Source organism: Puma concolor, chromosome B4 (genome assembly GCF_028749965.1).
Source record: "Puma concolor isolate L17-30 chromosome B4, mPumCon1.1.hap2, whole genome shotgun sequence".
NCBI lineage: Eukaryota > Metazoa > Chordata > Mammalia > Carnivora > Felidae > Puma > Puma concolor.
In genome coordinates this window covers 16,371,311-16,390,417 of record NC_141673.1, presented here as the reverse complement: position 1 = coordinate 16,390,417, position 19,107 = coordinate 16,371,311, and the positions used below count along the sequence as shown (strand labels likewise).

Below are 19,107 nucleotides of genomic sequence, written 5' to 3'. Positions count from 1 at the left end.
GAAGGAGGGGAGGAAACTTGCACCACTTACTGAACAACCTCCAAGTATCGAGCACTGTTCTGAGCACTTTCCCCTTCTCTAATCTCATCCAAAACCCCATTTACACAACAACGCAAATGTACTTCATGCCACTGAACTGTGCAGCTAAAAAGATGGTTAAAGTGGCAAATTTCATGTTATGGATATTTAAACACAATTCTTTAAACAGATGAGGAAACGGGTTTAAGGAGACGAGGTGATGCATCTCAGGAGAGCTGACTAGTAGGCGGCCATGGAAACCCCGTGCCTCTAAAGCTTCAGTCCACTGCGTGCACAAGACCACCCCCCGATAATCTGCAAGCTTCGCCCCAGCCTTCCGAGCTGAGCTTCTGCCATTCTCCGAGCCAATTTCCATTTGGGGCTTATAAATAGGCTGAGTGATTCACATGCCCAGAGCTCAGCCTGGCCCCAGTGGCGCTGAGGCTCTGTCTTGAATGCAGCCCCCAGAATAAGGCTATTTTCTAAAAGTTGTCCCTGAATGAATGAATGGAATGTCATTGAAAGCAGCTGGTGTATAACCACGCTCAGAAAACGCATTCTCTGGGCTCACATTGCACTTAATTGCCCTGAATTCCACTTTCTTATCAAGGCCTCCGATTTGCTTGCAGGAAGTTGGTTGGAAGCTTATGAAGTGTGCCCTGTGGATCAGGAAAGGAAGGGAATGGCTGGATGCCCTGGGGCCTGCCCCGAAGTCCCAGGGCTTCGGCCTCTGCAACTGCAGCCAAGGCAAGGTGCAGACACAGCGGAGTGTGCGTCCCGAGGAAAACATATCCCCTTCCTACCCCGCGATGTCCACGGTTGCCAAATACATGCGTGAGAGGCACCCACCACCATGGCGTGCAAATCCCTGCACGCACACACTCGCACCAGACTTCTCTAAGTCTGGGCGCCCTTGCTTTCTGTGCAGCTGTCCTGAGAAGCATGTTTATGTTAGGGACCCCTCCCGTCCTCTCAGACTGATGCTTATCAGCCTTACCCAGTAAAACTGTCATTGCCACTGACAGAAGATTTATAGAAATGTAGATTAGCCCCGTGTTCTTGGCACTTCAACGGAAAAGAAATATTAATCAACACACACACACACACACACACACACACACACACACACACACAGAGTTCTTAAACCTTGAACCACCTAAACTTAGGCTCCAGCTCATACCATCGGGAGTGTCTATCGACTATAAGAGCAGAAATGGCCACTGGTTAAAACTTCTCAAAGCCTCAATTTCTTATCTGTAAAATGGAGGTAGGGAGGTGCCTGGGTGGATCAGTCGGTTGAGCGACCCGCTCTTGGTTTTGGCTCAGGTCATGATCTCAAGGTTCATAAGATCGAGCCCTGTGTCAGGCTCGGGACCAACAGCAAGGAGCCTACTTGGGATTCTCTCTCTCTCTCTCTCTCTCTCTCTCTCTCTTCCTCTGCCCAGTTCATACTCTCTCTCTCTCTAAAACAAAATAAAATAAAATAAAATAAAATAAAATAAAATAAAATAAAATAAAATAAGAGTTAGGAACAGTACCCACCTCCACAGTGTCATGGTGAAAATTACATGACAAAAAGTATGCAAAATGCTTAGGACAGACATTGGCACAGAGTTGGGCCTCCATAAATATTTGCTCCGCACCATTAAATCTGTATCCATAGCTTTATCAACCTCACGATATTCAAAACAATACTGGCCTTCCAGTTCAGGAAATTATTTAAGGCCCCTTTTTCAAATTAATACATTTTTTACAAGTGAACGGAACAAAATAAAACTATGAAGTAAAATAGCACAGAAGATACGAGGGAAAGGCAGAAACCATGAAGACAGTGTAATAAAAAAAATCTGGGAGGGGCGCCTGGGTGGCGCAGTCAGTTAAGCATCCGACTTCAGCCAGGTCACGATCTCGCAGTCTGTGAGTTCGAGCCCCGCATCAGGCTCTGGGCTGATGGCTCAGAGCCTGGAGCCTGTTTCCGATTCTGTGTCTCCCTCTCTCTCTGCCCCTCCCCCGTTCATGCTCTGTCTCTCTCTGTCCCAAAAATAAATAAACGTTGAAAAAAAAAATTAAAAAAAAAAAAAAATCTGGGAAATTTGAAAAACCTGAAATTTTGGAAATAGTGATTTTAAACATAATAAAACAAAAATAACCGAATTAAAGTCGTATTTTGCCGACACATCAGTAACCTTTGGAGAAGGTAACTACTTTGAATTTTTTATGGTGATGGGCTTGTTCTGCCCTGTATCGGCTCAAAATCACGTCCCCCCACTGGGCCAATACCCGTTCAGCCTGGGCCCCAGAAAAGAATCTGAGAAGACAACACGCAGGTCCTTAATTTTTGGAGTTTTTGTTATTATCAAGCCATTCTAGAGGGATGTCCTGCTGGATAAAAATCAAAGGTAGAAAGATACGGTAGGAAGTGATTATTCACATTTCCAAATAGCCTCGCTACAACACAGATGCACCTTGAAGACTCCCAGCTAAGTGAAACAAGCCAGACACGAAAGGGTAAATATTATATGGCTCCACTTATACGCGGTACCTAAAGGGGAGGGGCGGTGGTTAACCCTGGGTCTCTGTGAATAATCACTGTGAGCTCACAGGATGAAAAAGGAAGTATCTGCTTGCCAGTGGGTAAACGCTGGGGGAAAATGCTGACGAGGAGGGTGTTGGAAGCAATGGTCTGACGGTCATTTGCAGTGTCTAAGAGGAAGTGCAGCAGACTGGACAGATCAGAAGAATCTGGGGCTGACCGTGGACGTGGCACTAGCGGGTGATGGGTGGGACCTGCCACGTCACTCAGTTTCCTCACCTGCAAAACGGGACTAATAATAGAACCCACCTCGGAAAGCTGCATGAGAGAGAACAGGCACGAGAAGCCCTTGGAATAGTCCTGGGACGACAGACTCTAGATTACAGCCGTCATGATGTTGCTGGTGGTTTGGTCTGCTTAACAATTGTTTGCTAAGAAACAGTGCCCACCAAAGAGCCAAAGGGAATTACCATCACCCAATTCTGGAATAGGCATGCCCAGGGTGGGAGGCTGTTCTGCACGACGGGAGAAGTAAGGGATGAAGGGTTTGAGGGTTTGGGTTCAAATCCCAGCCCTACCGCTTACCAGCACTGAATTTAGGCGGTTCGTTAATCCTTCCCTGCTCCACTGAAGTCCGAGGGTCGGCAGCTTCCGCACCAGCTGGGAGATGACCAATCCCAAGTGACCTGGGAAAGCTCTTAACTGAGAGCACCTCCGAGAAGCAGCTTCTCAGGGGATGCTAATGAGCAACCCATCACGGCTCACCACACACTCGACTGGGGCGTCCCTACACAGTTGCCCTGGCCATCATGACTCCGGCAGCCTGGCCGGTGGCTACCAACAGCTCTTGGAGAGTCCCTCCTAGGAACAACTGTCTACAAGCTGCCTGCAGACAAGGCAAGGCACACTGAAGCAAAGGCCAAAAAAGTGCCCGTGTGTGATGCTCGCCTAGATTTGGGGCAAAATTGGGTCGTAGTGGTAGAAGGCAGAATTTATCAGGTGCCTGGGTGTTTAGAGTCCAGCGGCCTTAGGTTTGCAGCCAGCCCCATTGCCAATATCAGCTGCAGGAACCTCCTCATATGTAAAATGGGGACAATCAGACCCACCCCAGTGGAGACATTCTGAGATCCAAATGATGTAAGGCATGTGGCAGGTCCGGCACAGGACTCCGGCTTCTAGCAGAGGCTCAATGAAGATCACTTTCCTTCCCCAGCCTCCGTGCACTATTCCTGTGCTTGCTGCTCCTTCCCTGTAGAAGGCTGTCAGCACATTTCTATCAAACTCCTACCCATCCTTCAAAACCCAGTTCAATCACCACTGCCTCAGCAAAGGCTTTTTGGTCCTCTTATAATTAACAGAATCACTACCTCCTGCTCAGCACTTCCAGAGCACATTATACGGGCACTATGAGGCACATAGCAAGACCATCTGGTCTTGAAAGGAGGATCGGGGAAGGCTTCCTGAAAGAAGAGGCATTCAAGCTGAGACTGAAAGGAGGGGTAGGCAAAGAGCAGTAGGAAGAGCATTCCAAACACAGGGAACCACGTGTGCAAAAGCCAGATTGTCCTCACCACCAGACAATTACATTCTATATCTGTTCGTCTGTTGCTTGTGTCCCCAGCTGGAATTCTAGGTCACATTCAGTACCTTATCTTCCTCACTCACCTCTATATCCTTCTCATGGCTCATTATGCTGGCTTAACAACTGTGAGATTCCGAGCTCCGAGAAGATAAGGACCTGGCCCTCTGGTTCACTCTTAAATCCCAGCATCCAGCACGGGGCCAGGTACACAGTAGGAACTTAGCACATGTCTGTGGTCGAATATGTACTGCCCATAGGACATACTCAATTTGCTCAACAAGTAAGTGCGGAAATAGATGAGTGAATGCAGCCACGCACGGAGACACGCATATACACAAACACACACGTAAATGGGTGAGTGAACAAATGAACAGATTAATTAATGCACAAATGCAGAGTTCTCACACGCATGTAATCAAAGCCCAGAGGCCATATCCTGGGCTGCCCCATTTGGCCTTGTGAAGCCTCAGAGATTTCTATCTCATCTGAGCCCTAGCCATTCAAATTTCTTTTCTTGTCCGCAGCCGCTTTGAGTCCATTGTCATCAGGGGCAACAGGCCATCTCCCCTGTGCCCCTCTACTCTGAGCCCTGGGAGCTCACCAAATTCCCAGCCCTCTTTGAGGAGGCGAGCTGACCCCAGTGCTTGGACCTCTTACTTCAAGGCATTTTTACAGGACCCTTCTATGGGAATTGTCAGCATTCCATTCTCCCAGAGAGTGGGATGTGAATCTGGCCCATTTTTATTAATTGCAAATTACTGCTATGCCGGGCGTCTATTTTAGTAGACATAGGCTTACTCCACAGAGGCTTTAACAGGCCTCTCCGCAGTACGGAATGCAACCCAAAGAGGCACATTGCTCTCATTCTTTCTGCCAACAGACTATGTGAATATTTTTAGAAGCCACGCCCTCTCACGGTGGCCCGATAAATAATTTCCGATGCCAGATGTGCCCTTTGCAAATCAACATCAGGCAGAGAAGAGGGGACAACGAGTTAGTTACCTGGCTCACACCAAAGTGCAGCGGCATGGGTCACATTTAAACCAGCAGCATGCTTAGAGGCTTCCTGGGCCAAAGCCCCCCTCCCCCACCCCCAGCCTTGGAATCCCGGAGAAGGAATCGGAACTGAGGCTAGGGAGGCACCAGCGGGGGCTGTGAGAGGGACCTGGCTGCTCTTATCCCGCTGGCTTTCTCCCTCCGGTCCAGACGCTGATGCCACGGGCTCTCCAGAACACGGAGGCCGGTGTGTGGTCATGTGTCTGCTGCCTCTGCCACCAATGCCCTTTCTAAGTATGTTTCCAGCAAAGTGCTGAGTCAGGAAGAGAAGAGCCAGGCAGATACAGCCGGAAGACAAATCAACACCAGCTGAAACGTATTTAAAAAAAAAAAAAAACCTTGGGAGTGCGTGTGAAATGACGAAAGAGAATTTGCCCAGAAGTCAAACATGTGAGTTGTAATCCTGGCTGTCATCCTTTCACCCCAAACCCGAACAGCTTAAGGGTACCCGCTGAGTGGCAAGTGCTGGGCCACACTCTGCAGAAACAGAGACACAGAAAGCCCACGTGGATTCACTGCACATGATCATGGGCATGTCACCTAGACCTCCTGGGCCTTCATCATGCAAACAAGGGGGTCAGAAAATGACCCTCAACGTTCTTCAAGCTCTAGGATTCTCAGATCCTAGCAGCATCCCTTGAACAAGCAGAAGGAAAAATTCGTGTTGGGGAATGGGAAGGTTTGGTTTCTGTGCGGATGTGGGGGGGGGGGGCGCGCGCGTGGGCCCATGCTTGTGTGTTTCACCTTGGGCAATGCCAGGAGTAGAGATTCTTAACGAAAAGACAAGGAAAAAAAACATGACCGACAGTTCAATTTTATTAACGTTCTGTGCATCTGCTATTCACCTACACAAAGGACAGGGAGCGCAGACTGAAGGGCTCAGTCCTGGGAGCCTTGAGGCCCAACCCCACTGCCCTATGGCTCATTTGCATGAGCCATTCCCCTGGGCTCCTGCACCATTGTTCCCAGAACAATTGCCTTCAGAATTCTAACTATTCTTCTCCTCCATTGGGAAATTCTATGACTCCATAGGAAGCTATGTGCCTTATCACTTCTGGGACTACATCATGGGACCAAGAGGTCACATTGTCCCACAGAAGCCAATCCCCAAGCCAGAGGCTCACATTCCAGGCCTTGTAAAGACTACATTTCATTTCGAGAGCTCCCAGGGCAGGTGGCAGGACGAATCGAATCGCTGAGAAAGTTACCAGGGTGGAAGGCACAAACCCTTAGAAATGTGTCCCTCGGACAAGAACCCAATTATGTAGCCATGGCCTGGCCACCACTCCCCAGGACCCAGGCACCTTCCCAGCAGCTGACTCCCTGTTCAACGTCCTCTCCGGTGGCCAACCATTTGCACGGGTGCTTCGGACACGAAGACCTGAGTGCCAAGTGCTCTGAGTATATATGGTCTAAAATCCTCACATTTGCCATGGACTCCCCAGGACTGGGCACAAGGCATGGCACATGGTAATTGCTCAGGAAGTCCTCACAGTAAAATTGGACAAGTAGACAACAACCCCCAGAGACAGGACCAGCATCCCTACTGGACAGACAAGGAAACTGAGGCTTAGGCAAGTACTTTATCCAAAATACCATTAGTAAGGGGCAGAGTTGCAGTTCAAATTCAAATTCCAGGCTACCCAACTCCGAAGCCGCCGCTCTGAACCCTGACTCACTGCACGGTGCTCAGCAATGTATGAAGCTACACACGGGGTATCTCGCTTAGTCCTCAAAACAAGCCTGTGAGCATCACGGTTACCCCGTTTTATAGTCATAGAAGCAGGATGAAGTGGCTTTCCCGATGGCAAACAGCTAGTAAGCGACGCAGGACAGAATTTTCCAACCACACAGTCAGTGCTCCTACGAGAGTAATCCAGCCACTTTGCCAGAAAGGGAGAGACCTTGAGACTGCACCGCCTGATCCTAGGAAGAAATTGTTTGACCAATTGTTCCCTCCTTATTCTGTGGACTAACACAGAAATGTGTGACCACAGTCCACTACTCGCAAAAACAAGACGTCACCCTAACATGGCTTCTGGGAGCCTCTCAAAGGATGATGCTAACCCATGGTTGCCACCATGATCTGCAAACAGAATCCAAACTCCAAGAGAGGAAACAGTCTCCCTGTGATGCACCCCCTCAAATGAAAGCAACAGCAACAGAAAGAGGGGACGATGCGAGGTCATTCCCATGCTTTGTCCCGGGACCAGGGATGAGGCACTAACGTCACCAGCGGCCAATTAGAGGGATCCCCTGGTGGCGGGAGTACTGAGGCCATTTCATAATGAAACCCATGCGGCGGGCTCCGTTTATTTTGAAACCGTATTTGCTTATTTTGCAGACGTGATCAAAAGGACATTCAGAGAGCTCCGCAGGAGGCACTTGAACCCCGTTGGCCGGGAGAGCTTGCTTCAGCTCCAGCGGCAGCCAGCAATAACACTCTCCGTAAAAGTACGCCCATCCCTTGATGGTATGCTCCTTCCCGGCAGCACAGGCCATCATCCTGTCCGGCAGCTGCCCAGTCCCAAGGCTGGCTACGGGGGTGGGAGGGTTGGGAGGGCGACGGAGGCGGCATGGCAGTGACAGGAGGGTGGCAGGGAAGGAGTTCCAACTCTTCCATAACCTGGGACCCTGCTGGCAACTCAAGCATTCAGGAGTCACGCAGACATGGGCTCACACCCCAACTCCACTACTTACGGCTGTGTCACCTTGGGTTGGTTACTTAACTTCTCTGTGCCTCACGTCCCTATCTGTGAAATGACGTAAATGACAGTGCCCGTGTCACAGGGTTGGGAAGATTAAATGGAAGTGATATCAGGCAAGCTGCATATCAGTAACACGTGCAACCTGTTACTGTCTTAAGTGTTTTTATGGCGATGATTATAGACCATGAGCTTCCTGGGGACGGGGACTGTATTGTAGTCATCCCAGCGTGAAAATCAATGTCTGGCATCCAGTTGGAGCTGGAGAAATGCTTGTTGAATCTCAGTGTTCGAACTGAACTGATGGCTTAAGCCCCATGACTGCCTGCACCTGCCTGCCAGGGCAGGACCCAGAAGCCGCCTGATGCCTGACTTCTGGGCTGCAGCCTGGGGCTGCTTGAGCCCCACCAGCCACAATCCCCAGGCTCCGTATTATCAATCAACGAGACACGAGCTTTACCTTAATATTGCAGTTGTCATCAAGCAGTATGTTTTCCAGCTTTAAGTCCCGGTGGACCACACCGTTCTGAAACGAGAACACAGGCAGGGGACTGAATGGGATGGCTGGGATGAGATCAAGAAAGAGGGAGCAGGAGCCGGGGAGCAAAGGGAACGATTTGACAGATTAAAGAAATGCGCCAGCCCGGTGGTCTTCGCCTCCAACCTTCAGGGCCTTTCTCACTGTCATGAAGCTCTCCGCCAGCCAATGACCAGGGACAGGAGAGCATTAGTCACTTGCTGTGTGGTTAAGGGAAAAATGACTGGAATCCATTCTCCCTCAGAGCCTGTAAAACAGCAGGGGGATTCTTTGTCGGAATGTAATTCCACTGTGTGAAAGCAATATAGTCGCAGGCAGGGACAAACAATGTCTGTCTGTAGTGTGCTTCCCAGGGAAGAAGCAGATATCTCTGCTGGAGACTCAGAAAGTGGGGCTCACAGACCTGGCTTGTCTGTCTGCCTGCCTGCCTGCCTGCCTGCCTGCCCAAGGCTGGAAAGGGCTGGAAAGGGGTCTTGCTCAATCTATTCTGACCCATGAAACTAATCCAGATCTGTTCAGAGCAGAACAGTAACACCCCCATGGAAATTTCCTAAGCAGCTGGGAGGGAAGGTTCAATAAGTCCCTCTTTGCTGGCAGGACTCAGGTGATGGGAGGCAGTGGGAGGGGCCAATGAGACCCTAGCCACTGGACTGACCAAAGCGGGTCCCTGCCATCCTACGTGACCTTTCCATTCAAGCCAACTCTGGCAAGGCTGGACGCTGAAGTGCAGTGACAGGCTGCTAGCCTACAGAGGGTGAAAAGCAGTCATTAACCAACAGACTGCTGGTCTATACAGCAGTAACAACTAGTACTCATGATCCTTTGTAAAACCCAATGATCTTTTAAAGAGGTGGGTGGGCGTGGGCAGAGAGGTGGAACTGAGACAACCAGCTACATTGGGCTGGGTGCACAAACAGCAGGGAGTGAGTTTTTAATATCATTCGGCATAAAGGGCATTTGCAATCGAAGCTGCTGTTGTAAGCAAACCAACTGGCTAGAAGTTCTTAGTGTTTCATTCAAGATTTCTTTAGGGGAGCCTGGGGGGCTCAGTCGGTTAAGCTTCAGACTCTTGATTTCAGCTCAGGTCATGATCTCACGGTTTGTGAATTTGAGCCCCCACATCAGGCTCCGTACTGCCGGAAGCTTGGGATTCTCTCTCTCTCCCTCTCATTCTGCCCCTTCCGTATGCACTCTCTCTCTCTCTCTCTCTCTCAAAGTAAATAAACTTAAAAAAAAAAAAGATTTCTTTAGTTCAGAATCTGCATGTTTATAGTTGGTGCTTTATTGTTTATTTTCCTTTCCATTTGACAGTTCCTAATATCCCCAAAAGCACTGGCTGAAGACACAAAAGTTGTATTTCTGCTACGTTTTTTCTAACACAAAACTTCAAGGGTGTGTTTTGAATTCAGAAATATACAAACCAAGGCTCCTGGAGAAAAGATACAGAATACAAGCTACCCCATTTTTCTCTAGTTTTAAATATTGGGAGCAGTTTGATTTTTATTATTGCATTCTTAGTTTTCATAGTAAGATGGAATGAGTCTGATAAAGCCCCATTCATACAAAAGCCTAAGTCTTCACCCACTACAAATAATGAAAATATGATCTGTAGTGCTTTAAGATGATGCCTGATGATAAAGCATAAAATACTGTTTGATCTGATCGGTGCCTTTGGAGTCAGCAAAGTGAAGTCCAACAGTGTTCATGTGGATTAAAGGTTTTAGATTTGAATTATCAAATTTTTTTTCAATTTTTTTAATGTTTAATTTGAGAAAAAGAAAGAGAGAGTACCAGCAGCAGAGGGCCAGAGAGATAAGGAAACAGGGGATCTGAGGCAGGCTCTGTGTTGACAGCAGAGAGCCTGATGCAGGGCTCAAACTCCTGAGCCATGAGATCATGGCCTGAGTGGAAGTCAGCCGCTTAACTGACTGAGCCACCCAGGCGCCCCTGAATAATCATCTTCTAATTACTTACAGAGCCACTCTCAATTAACCAGAATATTTAACAAGCCAGAAGGCCCCATGTGGCAATCATTTGAATGAAGAAGCTGACTCTATTTTGGACGCCATGTTGGATTCAAGTCACTATTGTCCTCAAAGTGAAAGAATGTTCCTGAAATAAACAGCATGAATAGGATGGGATCATGATTAACATAATTAGTAACAATGATGGCTGAAATACGTCTTGGAATCATTTGTGCCCTTCATTTCCTTCTCCAGAGACAAAGGGTAGCCAACCTGGCTGTATCATGAGCACATCCCATATAGGCGTCTTGCAATAAAACGTACGTGTAGGTACGTAACCTTTGTGGGTGTAACCTATGTGAGGAAAGATACCAAGAGCACAGGAAGTTCACAACCAGCGGCTTAGTAATTCCACTTCTGGAATATCCCTCAGGTAAATCATTCAGATGAGTGGAAGAGGTTAATATATAAAGATAGCAATCACTACAATATATTAACCAGAAATTGGAACCAGCCTAAATGGCCAACAATCACAATAATTACAGAGAATTTTTAGTAATGTGGGAAAATGGTTTACATTAAAATACTAAGTGAAAAGGCAAGACACCAATATAAAAAATACACACACTGTGGTGCTCTGGATCCTGGAATGGAGAAAGGCCATGGTGGCGGGGGGCGGAGGGGGGGGGACTGGTGAATTCTAAATAAAATCTGTAGTTTTGTTAACACCAATGCCTGAACGTTAGTATCTCGGTTTCAACAAATGTACTGCCGTAATGTAAAATGTTCCCATTAGGATAAAAATGAATGAGGGGCAAATGGGAGCTCTCTGTATTATCTTGGAAACTTTGCTGTGCCTCTAAAATTATTCAAAATAAGAAATTCGAATAAAAAAATAGATGTTAGGAGTAGGAGGAAAAAGACTGGAAAGCAATGCACAGAAGTGTTACTTGTGGGCTATGCCTGGATTCAGGAATCACGGGGGATGGTGATTTTCTTCTATTTTATAAGCTCTCCATGCACATGACAATGAACAGATACCACCTGAATTCTATGAAAAGGATCACGTGGCACCATCAAAACCATCTGTGAGCAAAGCCCCGGCGGGGCGCAGCCGTACCTTGTGACAATAGTGCACGGCGGAGACGATCTGGCGGAAGAAGTGTCTGGTCTCCCTCTCGCTGAGGCGTCTCCTCTCACTGATGTAATCGTACAGCTCCCCCTTGCTTGCGTACTCCATGATGATCACAATCTTGTCTTTGTTCTCAAACACTGTGGGGGGAACGGCAACACACAAACACCCTGTTTATCCAACAAGCTCACTTATGACCGCGGAGGGTGCGAGGGAGGACGACGGAGATGTCACTGAGCAGGGGCCAAGAGACAGCAGTCAGGCCATTCCACGTCACGAGGGGCTGGGCGAGTGTTCCGGCCAGGTAGATGATGACATCACGCTATTGTTACTGGACACACCTCTGTAACCCTAAGGGAAAGGTGTCTCTCTCCTCCGATGGCCCCCTGCCCTTGATCAGGATCATTTTCCTAAGCCCCGCCCACCAGAACAGCCCCCTGTACGACAAACAACTACCATCTATTAACCATTCGATATGGACCAGCGACCTGGACCTCACGAGCTACTCTGAACCCAAAATGGGTGGCTGGACTTGTCACCTCTTTGCTCAAAACCTTCTAGACTTTTCCATCTCACTCAAAATAAAACCCAAAGTTCCAAATGTGGCCCACCAGGTCCTGTGTGGTCCTGTGGACCCTTCCTAGCCCTATTCCGTGTATTCTGCATATTTATTGATTTAGTCACCCCCCACTAGAATGTAAATGAGGGTTGGTCTATTTCATTCACCGCTGTATCCCCAGCACCCAGAGCGCTGACATGGGAGCTCAATGAACAATTATCGAATGAGCGAGCTCAAAACTTCCTAAATGCATTCTGGACAGTTACAGTAAATAATTACATAGCCTTTACTCTGTGCCAGGCGCCTGTAAGGTTTTGAGTGCCCCACATGTACTGACTTATTTAGATCTTACAGCAAACTTTCAGGGAAATACCAGTAATTGAAAAATGAGGACACTGAGAGCGAGAGAAGTTCGGCGACTTGCACAGTTTGGCTGAGCTGCCAGACTGGGACACGGCTCACCTCTGGCTTCTGGCCTTGGTGGGGACCTGTGATGCCATAGCCTAACGTGGTGGCATGTCAGGACCACTGCAATCACCCCCCCCCCCAGGCTGGGTTCCCTGACTCAGCCCCTTCCTACTCAACCCCCACACCACCGGGGAACTTGTTTTCCAAAATGCTTGTAACCGCTTCTCTCTCCCCAACCCTGATACTCTCTCTAGCAGTGATGTTCACACTCTGCCAGACTAAGTCCTTGAGAGGGAGCATCAAGCAGATGCCCATGGGTACTGGTCAGGGGAGGCCACAAAGCACAGGCACTAGGTCCTCGACACCACCTGCACCAAAGCCACTCTGCTGCTATCTGGGCTCCATTAGGCTTTCACAAAGATGGACATCCTTTGAGCAAAGACAAAATAAAGAATAATTGTTTTGAAAGCCATCACTCCCGAGGGACATGGTATAAAAACCTTTGTAGGGTACCCAAGACCGTCCCTGAAGGACCCCTGCCTACATCCCTCCATCTCATCAGTCTCTATCATTCCCCCATCAGGCCCCTGATGTCCACCAGTGCTGGACCATTCTTTACTCCTCCCTGTCTTACCTGTCTGGGAAACTCCAGCCTGTCTGTCAAGATTGAACTCAAATATGGCTTCTATTTTGCTTCCCTCTGCCCCTCACGGTGGCTACTTAATATGTGTATCACTTTCAAACCGCATACACTTATGTGCTGATTTACATACCCATTTCCTCTGCCTGGACTGTGAGTCTTTACTTTTAGACATAAAACGTTTGGTTTTAGAATCAGACATGCCTAAGTAGGATTCCTGGGTCTGCCTCTTAATTGCTGTGTGACTCTGGGGGAGTTGCCCGCCCTCTCTGTGCCTCAGTTTGGTCAACTGTAAAATGTAAATAACGTTAGTAAGCACTTCTTAGAACTGTTGGGAGTGTTTACTGACACTGGGTTTGTTAAATGCTGAGAACAAGGCCTGCACTTATGGCATGTGCTCAGTGACATTAGCTAGTATTGTGACTATTGATATTATCGGACCCCAGGGCCTTAGCACGGAGCCAGACTCCCAGATACACTCAATGAGAACGGAATGGAACTGGAACATGCCCCAGGCCTGGGTCCTCTGTCCTCCCACACCTTGTCACTGGCTGTTAGAAGCTCAAGCCCCTCCAGTTCCTTCTTGGCTCCTTCAAGTCCAGCCAAACGTCTCTGATAAAATGAAGGGGGAAGGAGGAGGAGGAAGGAGAACAGCCAGACAAAATTGGCCGCTTCTGCGTCTGCTGGCCTCGGGGTACCCTGCAGCCTTGGCTCCTGCCAGGGATTTCAGCCTGTTGTGCCCTTTTCATTAACAATAAACTTTGGAAACTGGAAAAGCTGCCTCGGGAGGCACGGCTCAGGCTCCAAAAATGATGGAGCGATATGTCCTGGACAGGACGGCGGGCTTTCTAATTTTAAAAGGTGGGGAAGGAAGAAAGAGGGAAGGTTCTCTGACAGGGGAATAAAGACGGAGCCTCACCCCCCTACACACAAAAGTCTGATGCGTCCCCAGGGGAGGCCAAACCACTGGTCCCCTCAGTGACTATCAGAAGGTGTGGGTCACTCGCCTGGTACAGACACAGGACCGTTTCGGTCTCTTTCCAATCGGCTGACTTGGTATCATGCAGACATAAACACACTCGTTTCAACAGTTCACTGCACCAGACATTTTCCTACACAGCTTCCATTAGTAAGCCCTTCTAGGCCTCCCTCTAAAATACATCTCGATTCTGTCCTGTCTGACGTCCCCAGCCACCCCTTGCTCTGCAGGCCCCGTCCTCACTGGTCTCCTGCCTTTCACTTTTGCCCCTCAGCTGGCTTTCTGTATTTAGAGGGGGGCCGGGGAACGGTTCCAGATGCATGTGCTGTGGAGCACAGTCCTGCAAGAGACTCTGGAGGAAAAATAGGGTTCTGCGATCAAACGTAGGCAAAATGTTTGGAAAATGCTAATTAATGCTCGATCGCCCTAGGAGAGTCTGGTTTCTTTGACTCTGAGTTTGGCGGGTTGATTTGGCCATTTCAACACCCCTACTGACATCCAGAGGAACTAACCAGGAGCCAGGCTGGGGAACAATGGGTGAATGAGATAATATCCAAGTGATAAAATCGGCCCCTCAACTGTTGCAGGCCGGGCTTGCAGGCAGCGGGTGACAGAACTGTCCAAGTGGCCACGCTGGGCTCTGCGACCCCACCCCCACCCCTCCCACAGGAAGCAGCACAGCCAAGCCTCAGGGTCAAGGCCCTGATTGCAACCCTAGATTAGCTAAATGCAAACAACAGTTCCAGACTTGGTACCTCAATGACTCACCAAGGAGGCCACACGGTGATATGCATGAAGCTTCCAGTCCCTTCTGGTAACAGCGCACTTACTGAAGGCTACTGTGTGCTGGCACTGAGCTGACCAGTGTTTTGCAGGAATTGTGTCATATGGCTTTGGTCCTATGAGTATCCTCATTGTACACGTGAGAAATTCCGGGTTCACCCAGGTTAATAACTGCCAGGGCCACAGAGAGTCTGAGGCGGAGCCAGGCGGAGGCCCGCAGTCTGACCACACACACCACGCTCTTAGCCACTACACTAATACACCTGTACGTGAACCCCCTGACCCTTGGTCTCATCAGTCAAACACAGGGCACTCCGTGAGCTCACGGGTCTTGCTCCTCCAGCGTGCTGCCTCGGCCAGTGCTCAATAAACGGGAGCTCTCCTCAGAATTACTTCATCTGCCTCTTAGCCAGCTCCTGCAAAATAAAACCCTACGACTTTGCTCTCCCCGCTGCCATCGCTCTTTAAAAAGTGTTGTGGCTGCTGCAGAATCACAAAATTTTCAAGCAGGAAGGGCCTTAGAGATCAAGTACTATCTTTTCCAGAAGAGCCCAGGGTTTCTAACATACAAGAAAGAGCAAGGCCTTGGGGGTCTGTCCTGAAGAATAACCAGCTTCCGCGCCCTTGGCCCCAGACCCCTTGCCCACGTTAAGGTCACTATCAGCGAGGTGATAGGAACTCTTGGCCATTCTTCCGGCAAAAAGGGCCGCTTCCCTTGGGCACTTTTACAACTGGTTATTTATAAGCCCAGAAATCTTGTCTGTGTTTATGTTATTAGTCACTAAGCAAAAGCTTATTTTCCACCAGTTGGGAAGGGTTTCCTTTCTGAAAAATGAAAGCCTGTGTCTCTTGGCCAGTCTTACCCAGAAGCCCAGTGGCTCCAGAATGGTAAGGAAAACTATGGCCCTTGACATGCCAGGCCTACCAGGAAAATCAAAACCCTGAATAGAAACTTAGCTCAGCTTGAGTCAGCCCACAGCACGGGGCCATGTCCGTTTGCTGCAGATCCAGGATTTAAGTGTAAGGATACACTTCTGTAAAGTACCCACGATGGGAATGGCACGGGGGGCAGGGGGGGGGGTATTGAGAGAAGACTTTACCAGGTTAAGACTGGGGAAGGCAGGCCAGGCAGAAGGAGCTGCATGAGCCAGGGCAGAGACAGGAGCAGAACCAGCAGCAGTTGGCAGGTGCTAGGAACTAAGGGACAAGAAAGGAGAGGAGGGCTATGAATGAGCCGCAGAGGCCTTGAATGCCCACAAGGAGTTCCGGGGGGGGGAGGGGGGGAGGGTCAGATATGCCCAAACATTGCTAAGAACCATCATAAATAGACGGAGCAAGGGACAGGGCAGCACCCAGGATCCTGGGCCTAAGAAATAGACCAGAGCTCCCTTCCCCTCAAGAGCCTTCCCTGTCAGATGGTAATCTCTCCTTCCTCAGAAGGCTTATTTGTGATAACAATAGTTAACACTTAGTGGACAATTACTGCATGCCATGGATTGTCACCTTTAATCCTAACAATCCTATGAGATAGGTATTAACATTATCCCTACTTCATAAATAGGGAGCCGGCACTCCGATGATGAAACAACAGGGCTGACCCCCTGCAAGGCTACATCCTCCAGGCTGAACATCCTCCGTGATGAATATCGGTCAATACCAGGGATAAATTTTGCCAATTTTCTAAAAATGGAATCATGCAGTATATCTTCTTTGTGTCCGGCTGGCTGCATTAGCTCAACACTGTAAGAATAATCCATGACTGTCCCACGTAATGGAAGATTGTTCACTCTCGTTGCTGACCAGTACTCCGTTGTGTATGTCAGGGCTGTGTCCATTCTACTGTTGATGGGTATTGGGGCTGTTTCCAGGTGCGGGTCATGGTGAATAGTGTTGCCGTAAACATTCTTGTGCATGTCTTTCGATGCTCATCTGTACGCATTTGTGTTGGGTGGGTAACCAATATGGATTTGACCCCAAATTTATATGACTTACAAGTTTCTGTTCTTCCCACGACTCTCCACCACTTTCCACCATCATCCATTTACTTTTCTTGCATAATATTCAATAAAGAGCCTCCTTCATTGAAGAGACCAGCATCACTGCTTTTCTGAAAATGCTTTTTTACCAATCTGGAGCACTTTTTGCTTTGTTTAGTTAAAGGGGATACAAAGGCAACATAAGGCACTGTTTTGGCCCTGAGGAGCTGCAACCTAGCTGGATGCAACCAGCAGTGTTTATAAAATAAATCAAGTGCTAACCTGTGTGATACAGACTTTAAGCACCTAGATGATCAGAGAGAAAAATCTGTGAGATAACTCGAATGGCTTGAAAAGGTTGCTAAAGAAACAGGCATGGAACTGGACCACCCAAAATGCCTTGAGAGTTTTGCTTGCATGAGATGGTTTTACCATTGTTTCTGCACAGACTGATATGCAAACTCTGTCCATTTTCTTCTACCGTCCCGCAGAAAGGCCTTCTTCCCAGACACCAACTTGAATGATTTCTCTTCTTTTCTGTTTATTTTCCATTTCAAGGGAGAGTGGGGATTGGTTACTATAGCAACAGCTACTTCTCCAAATTAATTCTGAATTTCATCAGATGTTCAGTTTGACAGTCCAGCTCTGCCTTCTGATTGTCTGGCTTTCACAACCACGCTAATTACCCAGCTCCTAACGACTCCCTCCTGCTACCCCCGGGGGGGAATAACACAACTTGTATAACTCGAGAAAATGCGTATTACAAAACAATGCTCTGGCCTGGGAGAAACACTGATGAGTGAGGAGATCTTGGGATTTTAACCATCCGCCAGCCATTTTAGAACCAAATACACAAGGCCATTTGGGAAGAAGACGGGCTTGGGAAGGGAGAGGGTGGGAATCGTTTCACAGGATGCTCCGTGGAGAGCAGGTTACAAAAAATGGAGGATGTCTTTCTGGTTTACATGTAACGTCAGAAGAGGAACATTAGTTTCTGTCGATGTGAAGCAAAATGGCCAAGGGCCTTGGCACCTGGGTGGCTCAGTCGGTTAAGCGTCCGACTTCGGCTCAGGTCGTGATCTCGCAGTTTGTGAGTTTGAGCCCTGCAGTGGGCCTCTGCTATCAGCACAGAGCCCACTTCGGATCCTCTGTCCCCCTCTCTCTCTGCCCCTCCCCCACTCATGTTCTCTCTCTTCCTCCCTCCCTCCCTCTCTCTCTCTCTCTCTCTCTCTCAAAATAAACATAAAAAAAAAAGACAAAGACAAAGACAAAGCCAAGGCCTAGAGTGGACCAGTCAGGATTCTCCTCATGCCTTTGCCTTCAATTAACTCCATATCTGAAATTAGTTCATTCTTTCCATGGGATTGCCTCCCTGCATGACAGCATTTTACTGCTTCCCTGAAACCTCAAACAGACACACCGTTCCACTCCTCAGAGATGTGCTCTTATTAAAGGTCATAGGATCCTCATGGAAAGTAGCTTATTTTTCATTTCAGAAATGGAGTTATCTTTCCTTTGCAAGAACTGTCTGCAACCTAATTATAGGCCCTTTAGTCAATACAAGATCCATTCTTCAAAAGTTTCCTCCCCAGAACTAAATTTCAAGCACCTCACGGGCTCATGGCTTCATAAAATGGTCCTCTGATCCCTTAAGTCCGAAAGCCCATGGCAGTGAGAGCGAGAAAATTAAACTGGGCTGGCAGCTCTCCACTGTCAATGAGTTGGTCAGAGTTGAATCAATGTGTTTCCTGGCTTAGACAATGAAAGGCTCTTTAGTTCACTAATTGTCTTTTCTTAAACCAAAACTCTCTCTGGATGTCGGTTGGCATGTGCAAGGAGAACCATAGCCAACCAGGCCACCCACTACCAGCAGTGGACCCCACAGAAGGCAGAAGAAATAGTAAGAAAGTGTATGAGCTACCTGCAGAAGAAAGGATGCAGAAGGCTTGTCAAGAACCATTCATTCCTGGTAGGACCGTCAGTGCTACTTGGGAGCCCAATAACAAATCCTAGGAGGGCAGGGGATGTGGCCAGGAAAAAGGAAGGAGCTTCATGGGAGAGAGAATCAATGGCACCATGTTGGTCCAGCCATTGGACTCCATCTTCCTTACACAACCACCCCCTGGAGGTATTTCCATGGAAACAAGCAGGGCTATAAGGTGATGCGTTCCATCAACCATCACCACACACTCATCAGCCATGCCCCACAGTCTCCCTGATCGTTTTCTCTATTG

General features: G+C 48.4%; 1 protein-coding gene across 1 annotated transcript in view; it reads right to left on the bottom strand.

Annotated features, from left to right (window-relative positions):
- Window positions 1–19,107, bottom strand: part of NUAK1 (NUAK family kinase 1) — a 73,457-nt gene that overhangs the window by 11,634 nt on the left and 42,716 nt on the right. Inside the window, exons 3-4 of the mRNA XM_025926441.2 lie at window positions 11,517–11,668; window positions 8,355–8,420 (exon numbers count right to left, since the gene is read on the bottom strand). Coding sequence (XP_025782226.2) covers window positions 8,355–8,420; window positions 11,517–11,668 — 218 coding nt within the window. The remainder of the gene's footprint in view (window positions 1–8,354; window positions 8,421–11,516; window positions 11,669–19,107) is intronic.